At 31.2% G+C, this 17934-nt stretch overlaps 1 protein-coding gene across 9 annotated transcripts in view; it reads right to left on the bottom strand.

The window, feature by feature from the left end:
- The window catches only part of LOC140054739 (unconventional myosin-X-like), a 101786-nt gene that overhangs the window by 59880 nt on the left and 23972 nt on the right, over nt 1–17934 (bottom strand). For all 9 annotated transcript variants that reach the window (XM_072099818.1, XM_072099826.1, XM_072099849.1 and 6 more), the window contains exons 4-5: nt 12144–12272; nt 6412–6536 (exon numbers count right to left, since the gene is read on the bottom strand). In XM_072099818.1, coding sequence (XP_071955919.1) covers nt 6412–6536; nt 12144–12272 — 254 coding nt within the window. The remainder of the gene's footprint in view (nt 1–6411; nt 6537–12143; nt 12273–17934) is intronic.

Raw genomic sequence — 17934 nt, 5'->3', positions numbered from 1 at the left:
TTTTATCAGATGGACTTGGGCACATCTCTTTAAGTAAACACTTTTTCCAAACCAGGCAGTGGCCACTTTCCTTAAGTTTCTAGTTATTGTATTTTGTAAGTTGTTCACCTGTCAGTGTTTAGATTTTTGTCTATAATCTAGATGTTTCCAACTCTATTAAACGTATAACCCGCCATTTGTGACAATGGTACATATAATTACATTTAAAAAGATGAAAATTTGTTTTCACCTCATAGAATTATTTCTACCATTTTCACTCATACATTCATTATGTGTAATAGTAATCTATATATTTGATATCATTTCATTAACTTCCTTATTACCATTCATGTATATATAAATTACTATAGTCCTTTTATTTCATTACTTTCAATTTCTGTGAAATTATTAATATGGCATAAAAACATCAAAGCAAAACCAAGAAATAAGTTTCAACAAATGCTGTATTCATAACTTTATAGTTGAACCACCAAAATATATCACTTTCAATTTTAGTTATTTATAGAAAGAAAATCTACATTTTGAATTATGAATGTAGCTAATTGATTGATTAACTGTCAGAAATATTCACATTATTATCCAGATTTCTGAGCAAATGTTTTAAATTGATCAACAGATTGAAGGAATTTAAAACTAATCAAATTGTTGCCATATTTGATTGCACATTTCATTAGTTCTCCTGTTATTTTCCCGTTTGGTATTTAGTTAACCGAGTATTTTACCAATAGTTTTAAGGCCAATTGAAAAGACCATTAGTTTCACCTACGGTATCCCTAATAATATTTTGGAGATGAATAAATCTTCTTTAACTATTCTATTCTTTTAATTTTATTTTTAAAATGTGTGTAATCCATAAATAAAAGTTTGAAAGACTTTTCCATCGAAATTGCATCATCACATTTGTCATTCATTGCAAGTATATATGTAAAAAGTTTAAATTTCTATGTTGGTAGATCATATAGTACTAACCAAATGATGGACTTATATCACTAGACTGGTGGTTTGATAAATGCTATTGAATATCTCACTAATTAAAATCTATATTCTTTTCTTTTTTCATCGTACCATAAACATGTTATACTTGGAATTGAACCTAGAATTCTGTTACCAATATAGGGCACTGTAATGTTAAACCAGCTCTATTTGTGACTCATTCTATGACACCGCAAGCATTCGTAGAAAAGAGGATAAAATACCCACAAACATTAAAGTTAACCCTTGACTCTGGTCAATCCTATATTAAAACTATAGACAAAAATCAATGATAGTCTAAAACTTTAATTCCAAGTCTATTATTTCTTATTGTAATAAAATGATAATGATTTTGGAAAATAATGGCACGGGTAATCAAACACAATAGAAAACCTTGAACGACAAAACTGGGTTCGGCTTAACAGGATTCTTTCAAATATTTTGTATATTTTTGTTGCTTTTAGTAATAATTTAAAATTATTTTTATTGTACTTACTGTACTTCTATTGTAAAATGGTTGCTTGACATATTGTACTTGGGTAGGGATGTGTTATCAAAATTGGGGAAACCCTTAATATCGGGAAACTTTGGAAAGTAACGACAAATTTCTTGGAAGTCTACAGTATTTAAAGTATAGCAGTTGACATACTATCATAACACTATATGTAACACCGTCAAAAAAAGGTATACTAAAAAAACAAGAAAACTAATGATGTAATTAGGTAAGGTCATGTGTAATATTGACCATAGCGACATAAAAATTACATATTTGTACCTTACAGGGACTGCCACGGAAAAAACGGATGAAATATACATTTGAATCCCTCTATTTCATCATAATTATACTCATCAATAACACCTTTAGCATGAATTCAAAATCAAACTGCTATTTTATTATAAAAATGCTATTTTTAAACATTCATGTAGATTATGTTACTTCAAATAGTTAAAAAAAAAGCTGAGAGAATAGAAATGTTTTCTTCCTACTTTTGAATCATTGGTGATTAGTCTATGCGTGCAATGACTTGTACTCCAGTGAGAATGAATTAAGTTTAATTAGTGGACGCCAACAATAAGCAGGTACAAGCAAACCGGATATAGTAGATACAATTATCTTTACGTGATCTTTATCATTGGGCATAAATAACACCAGCTCTGGTTACAGGATAACATTTATAGTTTTTAGTAATATTAATTATTTGTTTATTATTCATTATTTATAAAATGGCCTTTCCAAAGAAAGATCAAAGCACTGAACAATTTAACAAATTTGATTTACATAAAAAATATAAATTTTAAAAACATTGAAAAAAATTTGATTTATTTTATCTGTAATAGAGGGTTTTAAATCTGAATATAATTTAAAATAGATAAGAACTCCAGTTACAGAAAATGAAGTAAAACATAAAAATCAGAGTTTGATTTGGCTACCACTCCAAGGGTCCTTGGTTCAAGTCCCGTCACATGTCAGGATTTTTTCTAAGGACCAAATTACTCCACTCCTAAAGACTTGTAATAAGACTTTGTTTATGTAGAGCATCTTGTGTATATGTTTGTCTTGTGAACCTCTGAGGGTCCCTAATGATCAGCAATAGCTGGATGGATCACCCTCATTAAATATGGTTTAAAAAAAAAAACAAAAAACAAAAAAAAAACATGGCGAAATAATTTTGTAATTTATGTGTGTAATATAAAAAAAAGTATGTTTGCCGTTTGTTAAATTCAAATTTGCCCAAGCTGGCTGGTGCTATTTGGCTATGCCTGTTACTAAACATTTCCGGCTTAAAAGCATGCAACTGTAATCTGGAATTGCTGTCCAGTCATTGAAAAACAATTTCTCAAAATGACCAGTTTCAATATTTCTGGGCATATTCCTGAATAAACTGGAAATTCTATTTTAGAAATAAAAACATTCCCACATTTAATCTCCATCTTAAATCCATCTATCTTATAATGTATTGTCAGCAATCAAATTAAACTAAATGCGACTTGCAAGTTAACAGTCAATAATAATGACATATTGTAAGCTGTTAAATCAACTACCATCTTAGTCATCAAGCTCAATAGGACATGTCCAGAATCACATTAGATATGATATGACCAGTATGACCATATTTAATAATATGTTGCATCCACAATTATGTAGGTAATACTGTATAATGCATTCTGTAGAATGTAGAAACACCACTTTCATGATAAATTAATATATAATAAATTAATTTTGAATTGTGAATTTAACTTGTCAAATACCATACATAAAAAATTGTTATGAAACATCTAAATAAACCTATTTTTAAGATATAAACAGGGTCTAATCCAAAGAAAAACCTGGTATTATTCAAAGGACATGAGTTGAACCTGACAATTTGATCATTTATCAAATATTTGATAATAAGATGTTGAAAGATGGTACAATATATTAGCAAACCTACTGTATGAAAATAAATACATGCACAGTATTAATACAGAAAACCTAGCCTAAACTAAAAACCAACCTGGTATAAGTAAACCTAATTTCAAACATGGTTGATGGACAAACCTAGTCTAGCAAACTATTATATCATAGATAACCCATTTAAGTTATTAGTTAAGTTGCTAAACTTAAATCAGAAATGAACAAAACCATTTTAATCTGGAAAAGTCCTATAAAGACCAGTAAACTCTTTACTCCATGGCAAAAATCAACACAGGGTATGTTCAGACTCACGGAGTTACGGTGGAGTTATCTACGCAAGGCGTACGGTAATCCGTGGCGTTAAAAGTCAAGGTGTTCAGACACAACGATTAGCATTCCAAACGTCTTGCGTTTAAAGCGGAAGTTCTGTCATACCGAAACGGCCGATGGGATACATACACAATAACAACAACAGAGAGCTGAGAGTGAAACGCGCGAAAGTTTACAACACTAGCTAGGCCTAGCAATATAATACAATGTTACCTTCAAATGTAATGGTTTTTTTGCCGATTTTTTTGCAAATCCTTACAGAAGATAGTAATTTCGAACATAATTATTACACGGACAATGACTTTGCCATTATTTGTATGATTTTAATTAATTTTGTGAAATCATGTCGCCGACGCCAACTTCGTCACCGTCAGGAAGAATTTTGCAGTTTAGATGCAATTTCTTTAAAAACAGCCATCTTGTTGCCGGCGCTAGCTTTCCAATTCCTAATTTCTATCTTGTCTATAAATTCAGGGCTGCCCCATAATGAAATCAAATCAGCCACTTCTGTACTTTTCCATGTAACACGTTTCATTTTAATTCGAATGTTGTTGTTGATCTAGGCTAGCTCGAGGAATAGTATATTGTTTTGCTATTAAAAAAAAACCTCGCGAATAGACTGCTGCTAATTGCGGCCGTGTCTTTTCATTGGCTGACGTTGACCGGAGGTTGAAATCACTGATGCATCAATGGATTAGCCTTATGAAATCTACCCTCTTCCGCTGGAGTTATTAACGCCACTGGCGCGGAGTAACAGCTCCCTAACGCTAATCCGCGGCATGGTTCAGACACAAAAATATGTACGCCGCGTACATAACTCCACCGTAACTCCGTGAGTCTGAACATACCCACAGTATCATTTATAGCAACCTAGTTAAGAGTAAACCTAGTTGGTACTTATAATAAATAACCTGGTTTTAAAACTTGGTTCAATTGGTCTAATTCAATAATAGAAACCTAGTAAACAAGCAACCTAGTAAACAAGCAATCTGATATGAGTCATTATAGGCTACTGAATCTAGCATGTATATGTTGTCCTGATCACTAAAAACAAATCAACACTCCATCAACCACCACCTTCATATGCAAATGAGCATGAATATGCAAATTAGCTATAAAACCCATCTTTTCACAATATCTCCTAAATTGAATTATGGAAACCTAGTAAACAAGCAACCTGATATGAGTCATTAGTAGTTAATGAGCAAATTTATAAGTAAATTAGAAATTCTTAATTCCTAAAAACCCAGTGGTATTAAATAGTTAATTATTAAAGACAAAACAAAACATAATTTATTATCATTAGTAGAATTTATTAGTATACTTTTTAGAATATTCATGAGAAAACGTCAACATCAGGTAATCATTACAGTCATGAATATTTAAATTGATTTTCTTATCAGAATAGCTATTTCTACAATGATTTCCACTCATCAGAATGACTCACTAGATCGTTGGGTTTCCTTACAGACTTGCTGTTCTATTCATTATAATGCTGGATAATTAAAATTGATATTGAGTTCTGTATTATGTATTTCATTATGAAGTAAATAGCCATCAAAACATATTCATCAATTTCTTTCTAGTTAAAATCTTGATATCAATACAGTAGAAGGGGGGAAATCTCCAGGACCCAGGAAAATGTACCATCTATAATAATAACCAACATAATAAATATCTCTCGTATCACACCTATACTAGAGGATATGTAAGTAATACAGAAGAGGTTTAGAGTATAAGTGAGTTAGAAGGTACCGTATATTTCGGTGTATAAGTCGCACTTTTCACAAGCAAATTTGACCTCTAAATTAAGGGTGCGTCTTATACACCGAACATAAATGCCTCACCACACAGATTGTACATAGCCTAAGCCTAGGCTATCGTCACCTCATTTGCTATGCCTGAGTAGGCTAGGCCTAGCTACAGTAACTAACGTAACGGCAACCTGCTTCTGCCTAGTTTTCAAGGCATTTTAGCATGATGTTATACTAAATATGATGAAAAGATTTGTTCATTATGGCGATAAAATTTCATTTGTAGACGTTTACGTACGATTGGAATAGTATTTATTTATACAGTAGTTATACGCACGATCGCCGTACCCCCAGCGCAAGCCCTTCTTGGCGGCCACATGGTGTACGGTATTCGACTAGTATATTCTCCAGGTGATTATAGCATGGACCTAGCGTACACACTTCTCGGATACATAGATACTAATCGAATATGATTGTCTGTGAAAACGTGCGCCCTCTTGAAATGATCGAGCGAGGCTAGCCCACACACGTGCGTGTTACACACACGGTCATGCACTCGATGTTACGGGTGCGAAACTCATGAACAACAAGTTAGAAACAACTTGTTGAGGCTGGCCGCGGCCGAGCCTAGGTAAGAAAAAACCTAAATAAAAAACGCCGTTGTAGATATAACAAAATATATTACAATAAGATTGATTACAATATATAAAAAACATTGTTTTGATGAAATATAAGGTGCGTCTTATACATCGACGATATAAAAAATACCGATATTTTACTCTCAGTTAGGGGGTGCGTCTTATACACAGGTGCGACTTATACACCGAAATATACGGTATGTTCCTGACATACTAACCGACACAACTGATATACTTGTCCTTTTTCCGTACCATATTTTATGACAATTAGAACAAACTATTTACACGCTTCGAACCTAAACCTCTATGAATAAAAGGATACAGTCTTGTACTTTTCCACCTTCGATAACACCTCTACTTGAGAAAGCTAGTTGAATGAACTTTCCAAATCGACTTGAGTTGTTGTTGTAAACAGTCTTGGCATTTCCAAAAGCTTCTAAGATGGGACTGAAATAATAAAGACATTTATATTAAGGTAATTTAGTCTTCATCTTTCAACTAGCTAATGGGTAAATTGACTGTAATATGCTCTCAATGTGTTGCCAATGAGCAGAATTTAAATTTGATTTTATTGTTTCTGTGAGGTAGACGAAACAATGCTAAGGAAGGAAGAATGGGAGAAAGGAAAATGAAAGAGAAACATCTAGAAAATATGCATAAAAATTGGATTTTTATTCATGGATTTTTTTTAATGTAATAATTTTTAGAAGCTCAAGACATTATTTTAGAATTTAAACTATTCATTGATTATAGTTTGTTTACGAATATATTGTATTAAAAAAATTATTTTTTAATCTCTTATCTTCTTCCACTTTGGTGAGATAGTGGACTGTGATTTATTTCAAACTCTTTTCTTATGTTCTTTGTTTGTTTACAGCTTTGTACTTTCATAAAAAAATGAAATATACCAAATACAAATAATCAATATTCAATGTTGAAATATAATACTGTTAGCAATAGAAGATGATGGAGAAAGGGAAAGCTAGCCAATTATAATGATAAAAAGAAAAGTAGATTGTGAAATGAAAAAAGTATACAATGAAGAAGACAAACAAAATTACATAGATACAACATTAAAGCATAATAAAGAAGAAAAGAAAGTACAATAGAAAGAAAAGTAAACAACAGAGTAACAACAAAAAAGAGCCGCAAAGCATGTTTAAGGAAAATTACATTATGGTGATTGCAAAATGAAAGAGAGATGATAGAGAAAGGAAAGAGTGAAGATGTTAGAAAAAGAAACGAGAGAAGATGATAGAGAAAGCAGAAAGAGAGATGGTGATACAGAAAATAAAAGAGAAGATGATATATAAAGGAGGAAGAGAGATGATAGAGAAAGGAGAAAGAGAGATGATAGAGAAAGGAGAAAGAGAGATGATAGAGAAAGAAGAAAGAGAGATGATGATAGAGAAAGGAGAAAGAGAGATGATAGAGAAAGGAGAAAGAGAGATGATAGAGAAAGGAGAAAGAGAGATGATAGAGAAAGGAGAAAGAGAGATGATAGAGAAAGGAGAAAGAGAGATGATAGAGAAAGGAGAAAGAGAGATGATAGAGAAAGGAGAAAGAGAGATGATGATAGAGAAAGAGAGATGATGATAGAGAAAGGAGAAAGAGAGATGATGATAGAGAAAGGAGAAAGAGAGATGATGATAGAGAAAGGAGAAAGAGAGATGATGATAGAGAAAGGAGAAAGAGAGATGATAGAGAAAGGAGAAAGAGAGATGATGATAGAGAAAGGAGAAAGAGAGATGATGATAGAGAAAGGAGAAAGAGATATGATAGAGAAAGGAGAAAGAGAGATGATGATAGAGAAAGGAGAAAGAGAGATGATGATAGAGAAAGGAGAAAGATGATTGAGGAAAGAAAGAGAGATGGTAGAGGAAGGACAGAGAAATGATGGTAGAGGAAGGAAAGAGAGATGATAATAGAAGGAGATATTATTGAGGAAAGAGAGAAGATAAAAGAGAAAGGAAAGAGAGATGATTGAGGAAGAAAAGAAAGATGATAGAGAAACAAAAGAGAGAATATATAAGAATAAACAATCAGTAGATATGATAACTATTGAGATCATTTATCAAATTATAAAATCTTTACTCATTTCCATAAAGTCTGTCATTGAATAATAGCATATGCATACAAGGTCACTATTGTTATGAGGCTAGGATAATATTTTTAATGAAGAATGAATATATAAGATTTCAAAATGTTGACTCATCTTCTTTTTGATAGCCTAACAACCTTATGGATACACCAAAACACATTCCATGCATCAATAGATAGCTCATTATCAACCACAAATAATCAGTATCTCAATATGAGAGATGCTGAATCACAAATGAATGCATAATTTCATGAGTGATGAGAAACAGAATGCCGAGACTAATTTAAATTGGCGTACATTAGCTTCTAATACTGTTTGGGATCACTGTCATGTTGTTTGAGGGTTTGAAATACCCAACCGCACCCCTTTCATTCAGAAGTGCTCTTTTGAAACTAGAGGCAGTGAAAGAGGCCTACCTTACAGTAGCTGATGATGACTTTTGGTCATTGTGTCTTAAAATTATATGAACTCATTTGAAAAATGTTCATTTTCAAAAATATGTTGGAAAATGCTATTCACTATAACTATAACTGTAATTTTTCCCAAAGTTAGACCCAAGCTGGCTGACTTTAAACAGAATGTAATTACCAGGGTTCAATAAAAGGTGTCTTTACCGAATAGAGGGTACGAACAATTGTTGATAGGATGTTTCAAACATATTTTAATAAGCTTCACTGCATAAGCAGGTAATACAGAGCAGACCAGATCGTGACGGTAATATTAACTACATGGGCTGTCTTTATGGAAGTCGGAACGCACAAATAAGGTTATTATTAATTACAACAATTTTTTTTATGAAACACTACTTCTTTTGGTGCTTTCAGCCCGAGTATTGTAATATACAATATATATATACAATGTGTACTCATCTCTTCAAGGAAATATTTTCATATAACCTTATAAGATCATTAATAAAATATTAAATTAACATAACATCTACATAATAATCTTTTATTAACTTATTAAATATTTAATAGGTAATAAGGTACCTACCCACATCTTCCACAACAAACTGTTTATTAGAAATATATTAAAGGTATAAATATTTTTCCACAATACAATGTATTGATTGGGTATGTAAGCTCTACCTTCCACATTTTCCTAAACAGACCTTACTATACTGTACAATTCAAGATCTTACACATCTATGGTCGACTATTAATATCATACACAGCTCTCAAAACAACTGAGTCTCTATAGATGTAGATATATTTCTACCTCCATGCATCAATGCCAGGAAAGAGTGTAATTTTACTCTTTTCTGGGGTACTCAACTTGGTGGTCTAAACTACCAGGTTTGAATCTCAGTTGAGGCAGATTTTCTCATTCTCGCAGATTTCCTCAGTTTCACGGTTTACAAATTAATATATTCATTTCCAGTATATCTAGGGTGGTTTAGGATTTCTCTATGTCTGTAAGTTTATATTGTAACATAAACATGTTTCAACTAAAATATTTTAATTATAAATGATGAGTGACCATCCTTCTTTTACCATATTAGATTTATATATAAAGCTGACAATATTGATGTAGGATTTCAAAGATGCACTTACAGGCATTGCATTGAAAAGGTATCAACTATTTTTAAGCAGCAAGAAATCTTTTTATAAACATTAATAATCAAAATACTACATGTATTCAGAACAAAATAATAAGCTATTTACAACAATGCTCATCTCTTTAACAATGATGGATATACATAGCACATACTGAAATCTGATTGGTCAGATGCTTTATTGGGAGTACTGCAGGGAATTGATATTTAATGGCATCATAGTGTATTTATGAATGAAACTGGAGGATCGTAAATTATACTATTCTAAGTGAACAGCAATATGGAGAATCCTAGTACAGTATCTGTACAGGTAGTATATCAATATTTATTGATCATCTGCAAATTCTTCTATCCATATGTTCTATAATATAATTACCTGTATTCACATTTTCAATTTATCCCAATTTAGTTAAAATGGTTTACATAAAAAAGGAATATTGACACTTATATTATAAACTATGTGTGAGCCATGTTTATGAAACAAAAAATCGTTTCTGCTAAATATCTCCAAGGTAGGCTTAATACCCTTTTCACACTGCATAGATTGTCCAGATTTATTACCTATTTTCATCGCAAAACGAAACTTGCAATATCTCCGGAGAAAGTATTTGTTGCTACTTCATTATTCACAGCGATAAATGTTTTAAATGGCGTTCCACCACACGCTTGGCTTTTTTTAACCGCTATTTTGAGAATACTATTTAACTGGTTATTATGTCCAAGTTCTGACGCCAAGAAAACAGATTTAATGGGTTATTTTCTTGCAGTATAAAGAGGCCTTATGGTAAAATGTCAAAAATAACAGACATGGATAAATTCCCAACGGATCAACTAGGATAAGTCATTTAATCAGCCGAACAAAAGCACCTAATAGATTTCTTATGCAATAATGAATTGTTCATATCCCACAAATAAACGTAATTATTCAAATAATGCATTTGAGTTTGTGATTACAGATTAAAATTAATTTCATGGAGCAGTGGAGTTGTAAGTATATGCGGTATTTTATGCATCAAATGAGGTACTTAAGAAATTGCAATACCATCTGAATAAACAAAGATGTATTTAACTATAAACAATAATACTCCATTAAAGTCTTCCATTAATTGACTAATTAAAAACTCTCTCTAATCATTGCCTCCAATTGTTTGTGATCTAAAAGGGCGTCGCTGGAAATATTGCTAAAGAAGGACATATGGTTGGTATAATAACATACACAGCATAAAATCTCTATCTATTTTCACAAAAAAATTTGCATTATCCATTAAGCATAATTTTAGATAATATATGAAAAAACGACTGAAAATATGGCAAAACTTTGTAATCGAGACATCATACAAGATCACAGATTCTTCCCTCTAAATTCCCATGTTTACCAAGTATTATATTTAATTGTGTCAGAAAAGGTGTGAAATATTAGAAATAAACAAAAGGATGGGAGCAGTTGAATTACAGAAAAGTCAGCACATAATTTCAACTAACCACTCAACAACAACCCAGCTGACAAGAGACGTTAGTCATGCTTCAATGAACTTCATTCACTGAACCCTGTGATGGATGGAGAGACAGGATTAGTACACAGCATAGCTAAATGGGGTAATCGTACGTAGAATGAGATAGATTTGGACGAATTCTGAACGAATAATTGCAAAAAAACCTTTGTCTACGTAGTCACATATCATTAAGATAGTTTCCGATTGTTAACCCTTCGGGTCGCATTAGCTTCGAAGAAGATTTCTACAATTCTTATATTTAAATTGGAAAATTTGTAAATATTGCAGACAAATTGTAAAACATTGTCCATATTTTGTTATTGAGGTAAACATTGATTACCTTAAATTATTTGCATTTAATATTATCATTTAATTAGATTGAATTATAATTACATAGATTAAATTAATGATGTTTGTCTTTATTGAATTTCCAAGTGTGGTTCACACTAAAAAAGAATGAAGTAATCATAAAATGAACGAATAACGAAGATCTAGAGGAACCACTTTCTCGTTTCAGCTCTAAATTATATCTACTAATTGATAGATCACTGGAGAAGAACATAGTGAGCTTGAGTGAAAAATGCGACTGACTATATATGCTACAAAAGTTGGATTAAAGTAAACCAATAGCACCAAAGTCAAAAAAAGCCTTTTATCTCTTCGGTGATGTATTTAAAAATATAAATTTTAAGGATGGAAGGAATAGCATTTATCAAAAGCTGGGCACTTTCTGGCTGTTTTACTTTATCGTTTTTGCTTACTTCATTTCTATCTCTGTTGAGATCCAGTGACTGATACCCAAGCATTGTCTTTTTTTGGAATAATTTCGGTTTAATAATATTTGAGATATAACATTTTAGTAAACAAATTGTTTAGGCTTATATAAGTCGACTCTGTAACTATACCTGCTTTGAAGAATGCATTTCTCAACTGATACATCATTGCCCGTCTCAACTGCAGAGGCTTGACTCATCTTGGATAAATAATTCAGGATAAACTTGGTACTCTCTGTCTTACCAGCACCGCTTTCACCGCTATGAAGATAAAAGCAATAGTGAAAATTAGCTATGTTATAAAGATATAACTAAACACAAAGAATTGTAAACTTGGTAAAGAATTTAATAGTGTAATGATACATGGTGAACAAAATTGATTTTGATGAAGCCTGGTAAACACAAAGTTGCTTATTGAATTGTTGACTTCAATTCCATTATAATAAAGTAGAATTTGTTTACCAAGACTTAATAATAAAACTATTTATACAACTCAACACTTTTAAAGGCTTTCAACCTATTAAAAAAATAAATTTAAAACACATAGAATTAGCTAGTTCTATACACAATTTTGTGAATGCCAAGACTGTTTTATTAACACATTCAGAAACACCTTCCCAGACAGGAATTGCATAAAATATTTATTTATATTAATTTCTATACAGTGTATATATCATACAATGAATTAACATTTGACCACTAATTTCAGTATTATAACAAATACTACGGTACAGTAGAAGTTAAATGATAAACCAGGATAGAACTAGATGATGAAACTTTACAAGTTGTGTAATTACAGTGTCTACCATAACATTGACATAAACATTTAAATGTGTGTGGATTAATAATTGTCAACGAATCTGGAGCCTTTATGTCTAGGGTAATACTAATAAATAGTTCATTACAATGTAGATACAAATTTGTTAACAATGATTACAATGTCTGCACTGTATATGAAGAAAACCCTGCATCAATAATATATATAATGTAAGTTGACTAGCATACCAATTATTGTGTATTTCCTACAGTGGTGTAACAGCATGAGCGCTCACTGGCTAAACCCAGGGACCCAGGATACATTTTTGGGGACTGTATTTTTTTGTTATTACTGTATTTTAATAGGTCATCAACATTGATTTATGCTACAATTGTTTATGTATGCTTAAGAAGAAGGAATGTTACGTTTTTTTTGTAATTTAAAAAAAAATGTAATAAAAAAAAAACATACAGTAGGCGGCTCGAAAATCAGGGGAGGGAGAGCCGCTTAACTTTAAATTTGTATTTGACCTAATGATAAATGGTACAAACATTACTAATGTCTTGATTGGGATAAAACAGTGTTTCCACTGCTGACTTGATTGTGTAACCTTTGACCCAAAGAACCAGAAGGTAAAAATATAATTTGCGGTATACATTTATGACTAATAAGAATAACATCAAATACTTATTGTTATTATAATTTCTGTTATTCTCATTAACGTGAATCCCTCTTGTTAAAACCCTACTTCCACCTTTCCATACAACAGTAAAGTACTGCTATAACAATTATCATAAAGAATGAAAGTCCTGTTGTGCTGCAAACAATTTACCAGTTAAATAGCTTATAAAAAACAAATCATTTGAAATTTGTCCTGTTTGGTGCTAAGACAATTTTTAATAATAAATCTTAATTTGCTAAGTCCACTTTGCTGACTAAGAAGTTTGAAACTTTTAATAAATATAATACAATCAACTTCTAAAACAATTTTACTTTATTTCATGCAATTAATAATATAATATAGCATGATGGCATAACTATTAAGTATGTTATTTAAACAAATCTCTAAGTGATGGCGAGTAAAGGCATGCTTTACTAAAAGACCATTGTAAGTGGGAAAGTAACAGGACTGGGCAAATTGGGATTCGGCAAATTGTATAGCAGAACATTTAGGTAATTTATTCACAAACTGTTTGACAAACAATCCCAAAGAAATACATTAGCAGGATTTATCTAGGTATCAGAATAACAGCATGACTAATTGTTGAGTGAATACAGTTGATTGTCCAGGTCAATTGTCCATTGTGGTCAGTCACACCTGTGGTAAGGTGAGTGGTCCACCTGTGTATGATCTCATTGTATGTGTTATGAATGTGGTTAGTACTGACATTGCTACTAAGGACCTAGACCTTGGGGGTTTATTGTTTGTGTTGTCATGGTAAAATTAGCTTAAATAACAGTTACAAATATCAAGACTAATGGATTGTTTCCTGTATAATCACATATCTGAAGTAAATACCCACAACAAAAATTTAAAAATAAAACATTACTAGCCGACTCTGCTCTGTTTAGTAACTGGATGGTTATGTCATATCAAACTAGTTTGACAAAAAAAGTGTCATGTGCCTAAATATGGTAGTGATATGACATCATCATGTCCATATATGGACACATCACATTTTATTGTCACAACAAGTTTGATAATTTAGAGAGGTTAAGCATGGAAGAAAAAATATTTATTTATTTTTTCCTCCATGGGTGAAGTATACAAACTCAAAGGTATAGGCCCATTTCAAAATTCTAAAGTAATTCTACAAACAAATCGCTTACAAATACAGCCATAAAGGTACACTATTTTTGGTCCCAAAAGTGTCCCCTTAATAGGGGTTCTACTGTAGTCTAATATAATAAATACAAAATTGTTTGAAATTTGTCTGCAAAACAACACTGTAACAGGAATGTTATATTTTCAGATACTATTATTTTTTTAGTTATGAATAATCCATGAAGTATCAAATCAATAATTATCATTCAAAGACGATATATAATTCACAATCACAGACAATATTAAATCAAACCATTAGTGTAGAATTTTAATGCACATGCTGCGATGCATTTTCCCATATAAAACGTTGACAGTGAATATTCTACTACGAATTCTGTAAATTTGTGAAAGGAAAAATTCAATCGAAATGAGCAATAGTTATCAATAATTGTTCTTTTGACCCTTTTAAAATTCAAGAAAATATTTGCATATTAAAATAAAATATATTTATATTTTTTAAATATGGTAAACTGTTATGAAATATGTGAAAGATTTATTTTTTTAAACCTAAAACTTTTAAATTGTAAGTTTTAGAAAAAATTATTTTGAGAATAGTAGAGTATCTTTGTTGTTTTTGTTCATACCTCGTGGTGGTTTTTTTTCTTGAGTGATTTTACAATATATTACTTTAGAATCATTTATATTTGTTTTCTAATGTTTTGGCAAATTACAATGGACCATGGTCCTTCACTATATTCTGCAAGGTAGCCCAGTAAGTATACAAATATTCCAAAAGTAAATAGGTCTAAAACAAAATATTTACAATTCTGAGAAACAACTTTAAGAACAACTACAGGCAGAAGCCATTTTATTGTGTCAATATTGAACCAGCTTAAATTAAATCAAGGTAATTGAGTCAATAACTGCAGCTTGGTTAAACAGTGACTTGATTGGCAGTCTATTTGATGTATGCAGTAAATATGGTCAACTGGTCCCAAAACAATAAACATCAAAATAATTTGATTGGTTAATGTCCATAAACATAGTTATGGTTAGCTCATCCAGTAATGTGTAGCAGCATTATTGCTGTATATAATGCATTTTGATTGATATTATTTTGTTAATTCAATCAAGAACAATTACAAAATTACACTTCATTAAATTTTGAAATATTATTCTTTCCTAAAGTAAGTAATAAATTAAGTGCAGAGAAAACTAAAACTTTTATTATAATTTTCCTAGTTGGATAAAAACTAAAAAGGGGAGAGGCAGTAATACAATGCAAAATATAGTAGTAGGCTAGTTCAGCACTTCATTTAATATTTAAAAAAAAAACTTGTTTAGGCCCTGGTTTTGGCAATTTCACCCTTCTATTTTAAAATGTTGAGTGCAGTCTGATCGAACAACCAAAAACGGAAAACAGTTCTTTTGAGATTTTTTAATAAAAAGTGGACCTGCAACACACATAGCATTAAATATATAATTGTGTTTATATTGTATAAATCACAGCCTTTAGTTGCTACCTCTTTCTACTGTTTAAAGATCATGTCACACACCCTTTTCATCTATCCTTGAATATGCTAATGCATTTAAACTCTATATATCCTTGCTTCAGTCAGATCAAATATCATATTGTCATCATAAACATTATCATAATTCTTATTCATTAAGATTCAATACAAGTTTGCATTCCAGGAATAAACAAGACTCTCTCAGGAGAATTTTACATTCTGAACATTAAGAAATAAAATACTTTGAATTCCTATATTTTTGTCTTCACAATATTAAATAACTTTCATATTAACATTTATAAGAAAAATGTCATAACATTTAGGTAGTGATTTATTGTAGAAACACTTGATATGTTTGATTTTTATTTGGTAATTAACATAATGAATGTTGTAATTAATTATGCATGCTTATCTAAATTGATTAATACATTATAGAAAGTGAATATATAAATTAAAGTGTGGACACGAGCTGGATATGATTAATATAGTTTTTTATATTTTACTGTCCATTATATAGGAATAATAACAGAAGTAGGATTTTCATCGAGAATTGTCTATTTCTACAAAACAAATTCAACATGTTAAATATGTCTAGATAACTTGCCACTCCCCAGCTTCCTATCCCTTTTTTGTTTTTATAGTTAAAATAAGCATAATTGTTTCATTATTTGATCAAAATTAATGTCAAAATAATAATAAATATTTAATGTCGAAATTATTCTACTGTTTCACTGCAGTAGGCTTAACTACATTTATTCCTTGCAATAATGTATGGTTTAGTCTGTTTCAATGTAGAAGTTTATGAAGCATTCACTCTAATAACAGTGATTACTTGCTAAATAAATTGATTAATTAAGTTTACTGCAGTAACTGCAGTAGAATTTGACATGATCCCTAACTATGTGAAATGATTTTGTCATTCCTTTCTTAAACCTTCCATGTTCAGTTTATTGTATTTATGCTTTTTTAACTTCAGCTGTGGGAGAAACATTTTATTTCAAATGTTGTTCCTCTCTTGATACATACCATACATAAACCATTTATATTGCGCCTTGCATCAAAACATTTCAAAGCACATTTCATTTCATTTCATTATTTATTTGGTCTATTTGATAACAAAAAAAAACTGAAATTGGGGAGACCAGGGTCAACCTAAGTGAACTGTAGCTGAGCCGTCAGTCAGTTTCCAGATAAAAGACAAAAGACAAAATACAGTTACAGCGAATCAAAATGAATATGAACTTTTCTAATGAAGGCTGATGGGCTTTCTAGGATCAGTCAACGGTCTGGGAAGCTGGACCCAGACACGGGGTAACCTGATTGCAATAGAATGGAAAAAAGCCTGTGTCCTTGATGCTTGATGTCGGAAGCACAGGCGATCATTACATTACATTACAGACAACTAACACTATAAATGTTGATGTTAAGCAATTTTTAGTGTGATTTTTGTTTAAACTTAATTTTTGATATTTGATGCCTCACAAATAGTTATACTTGATAGTGTGTAGAACTACAAAGTTTCAATTTTTTTTTTTGTTATTACATTATAAATGATAACAACAAATGGATGACCGCAAGTACAAAGCTTATTTACCGGTCACCCATAGTACAGTACATTACAAAATACATGAAGACAGGACAAATGTCCATTTTCTGTGGATTGGACTATGACCCACATTTGATGTCTGTCTACTGTAGTAGATGTAAAGTTGTACTCAATTGACCACTGTGGTTAACAATACAAAGTTTACCTAAGCATGGATAGATATTATGAATTATGATGATCTGGGTGATCATGGAAGCGTAAAAGATGACACGATCGGTGTGATCACCCATCCCATCTGTAGCACAGGTTGAGGCAAAATCAATCTCCTCTTTTCAATATTTCTG

This window comes from Antedon mediterranea, chromosome 1 (assembly GCF_964355755.1).
Source record: "Antedon mediterranea chromosome 1, ecAntMedi1.1, whole genome shotgun sequence".
Taxonomy (NCBI): domain Eukaryota; kingdom Metazoa; phylum Echinodermata; class Crinoidea; order Comatulida; family Antedonidae; genus Antedon; species Antedon mediterranea.
This window is presented reverse-complemented; position numbering and strand designations above follow the sequence as displayed.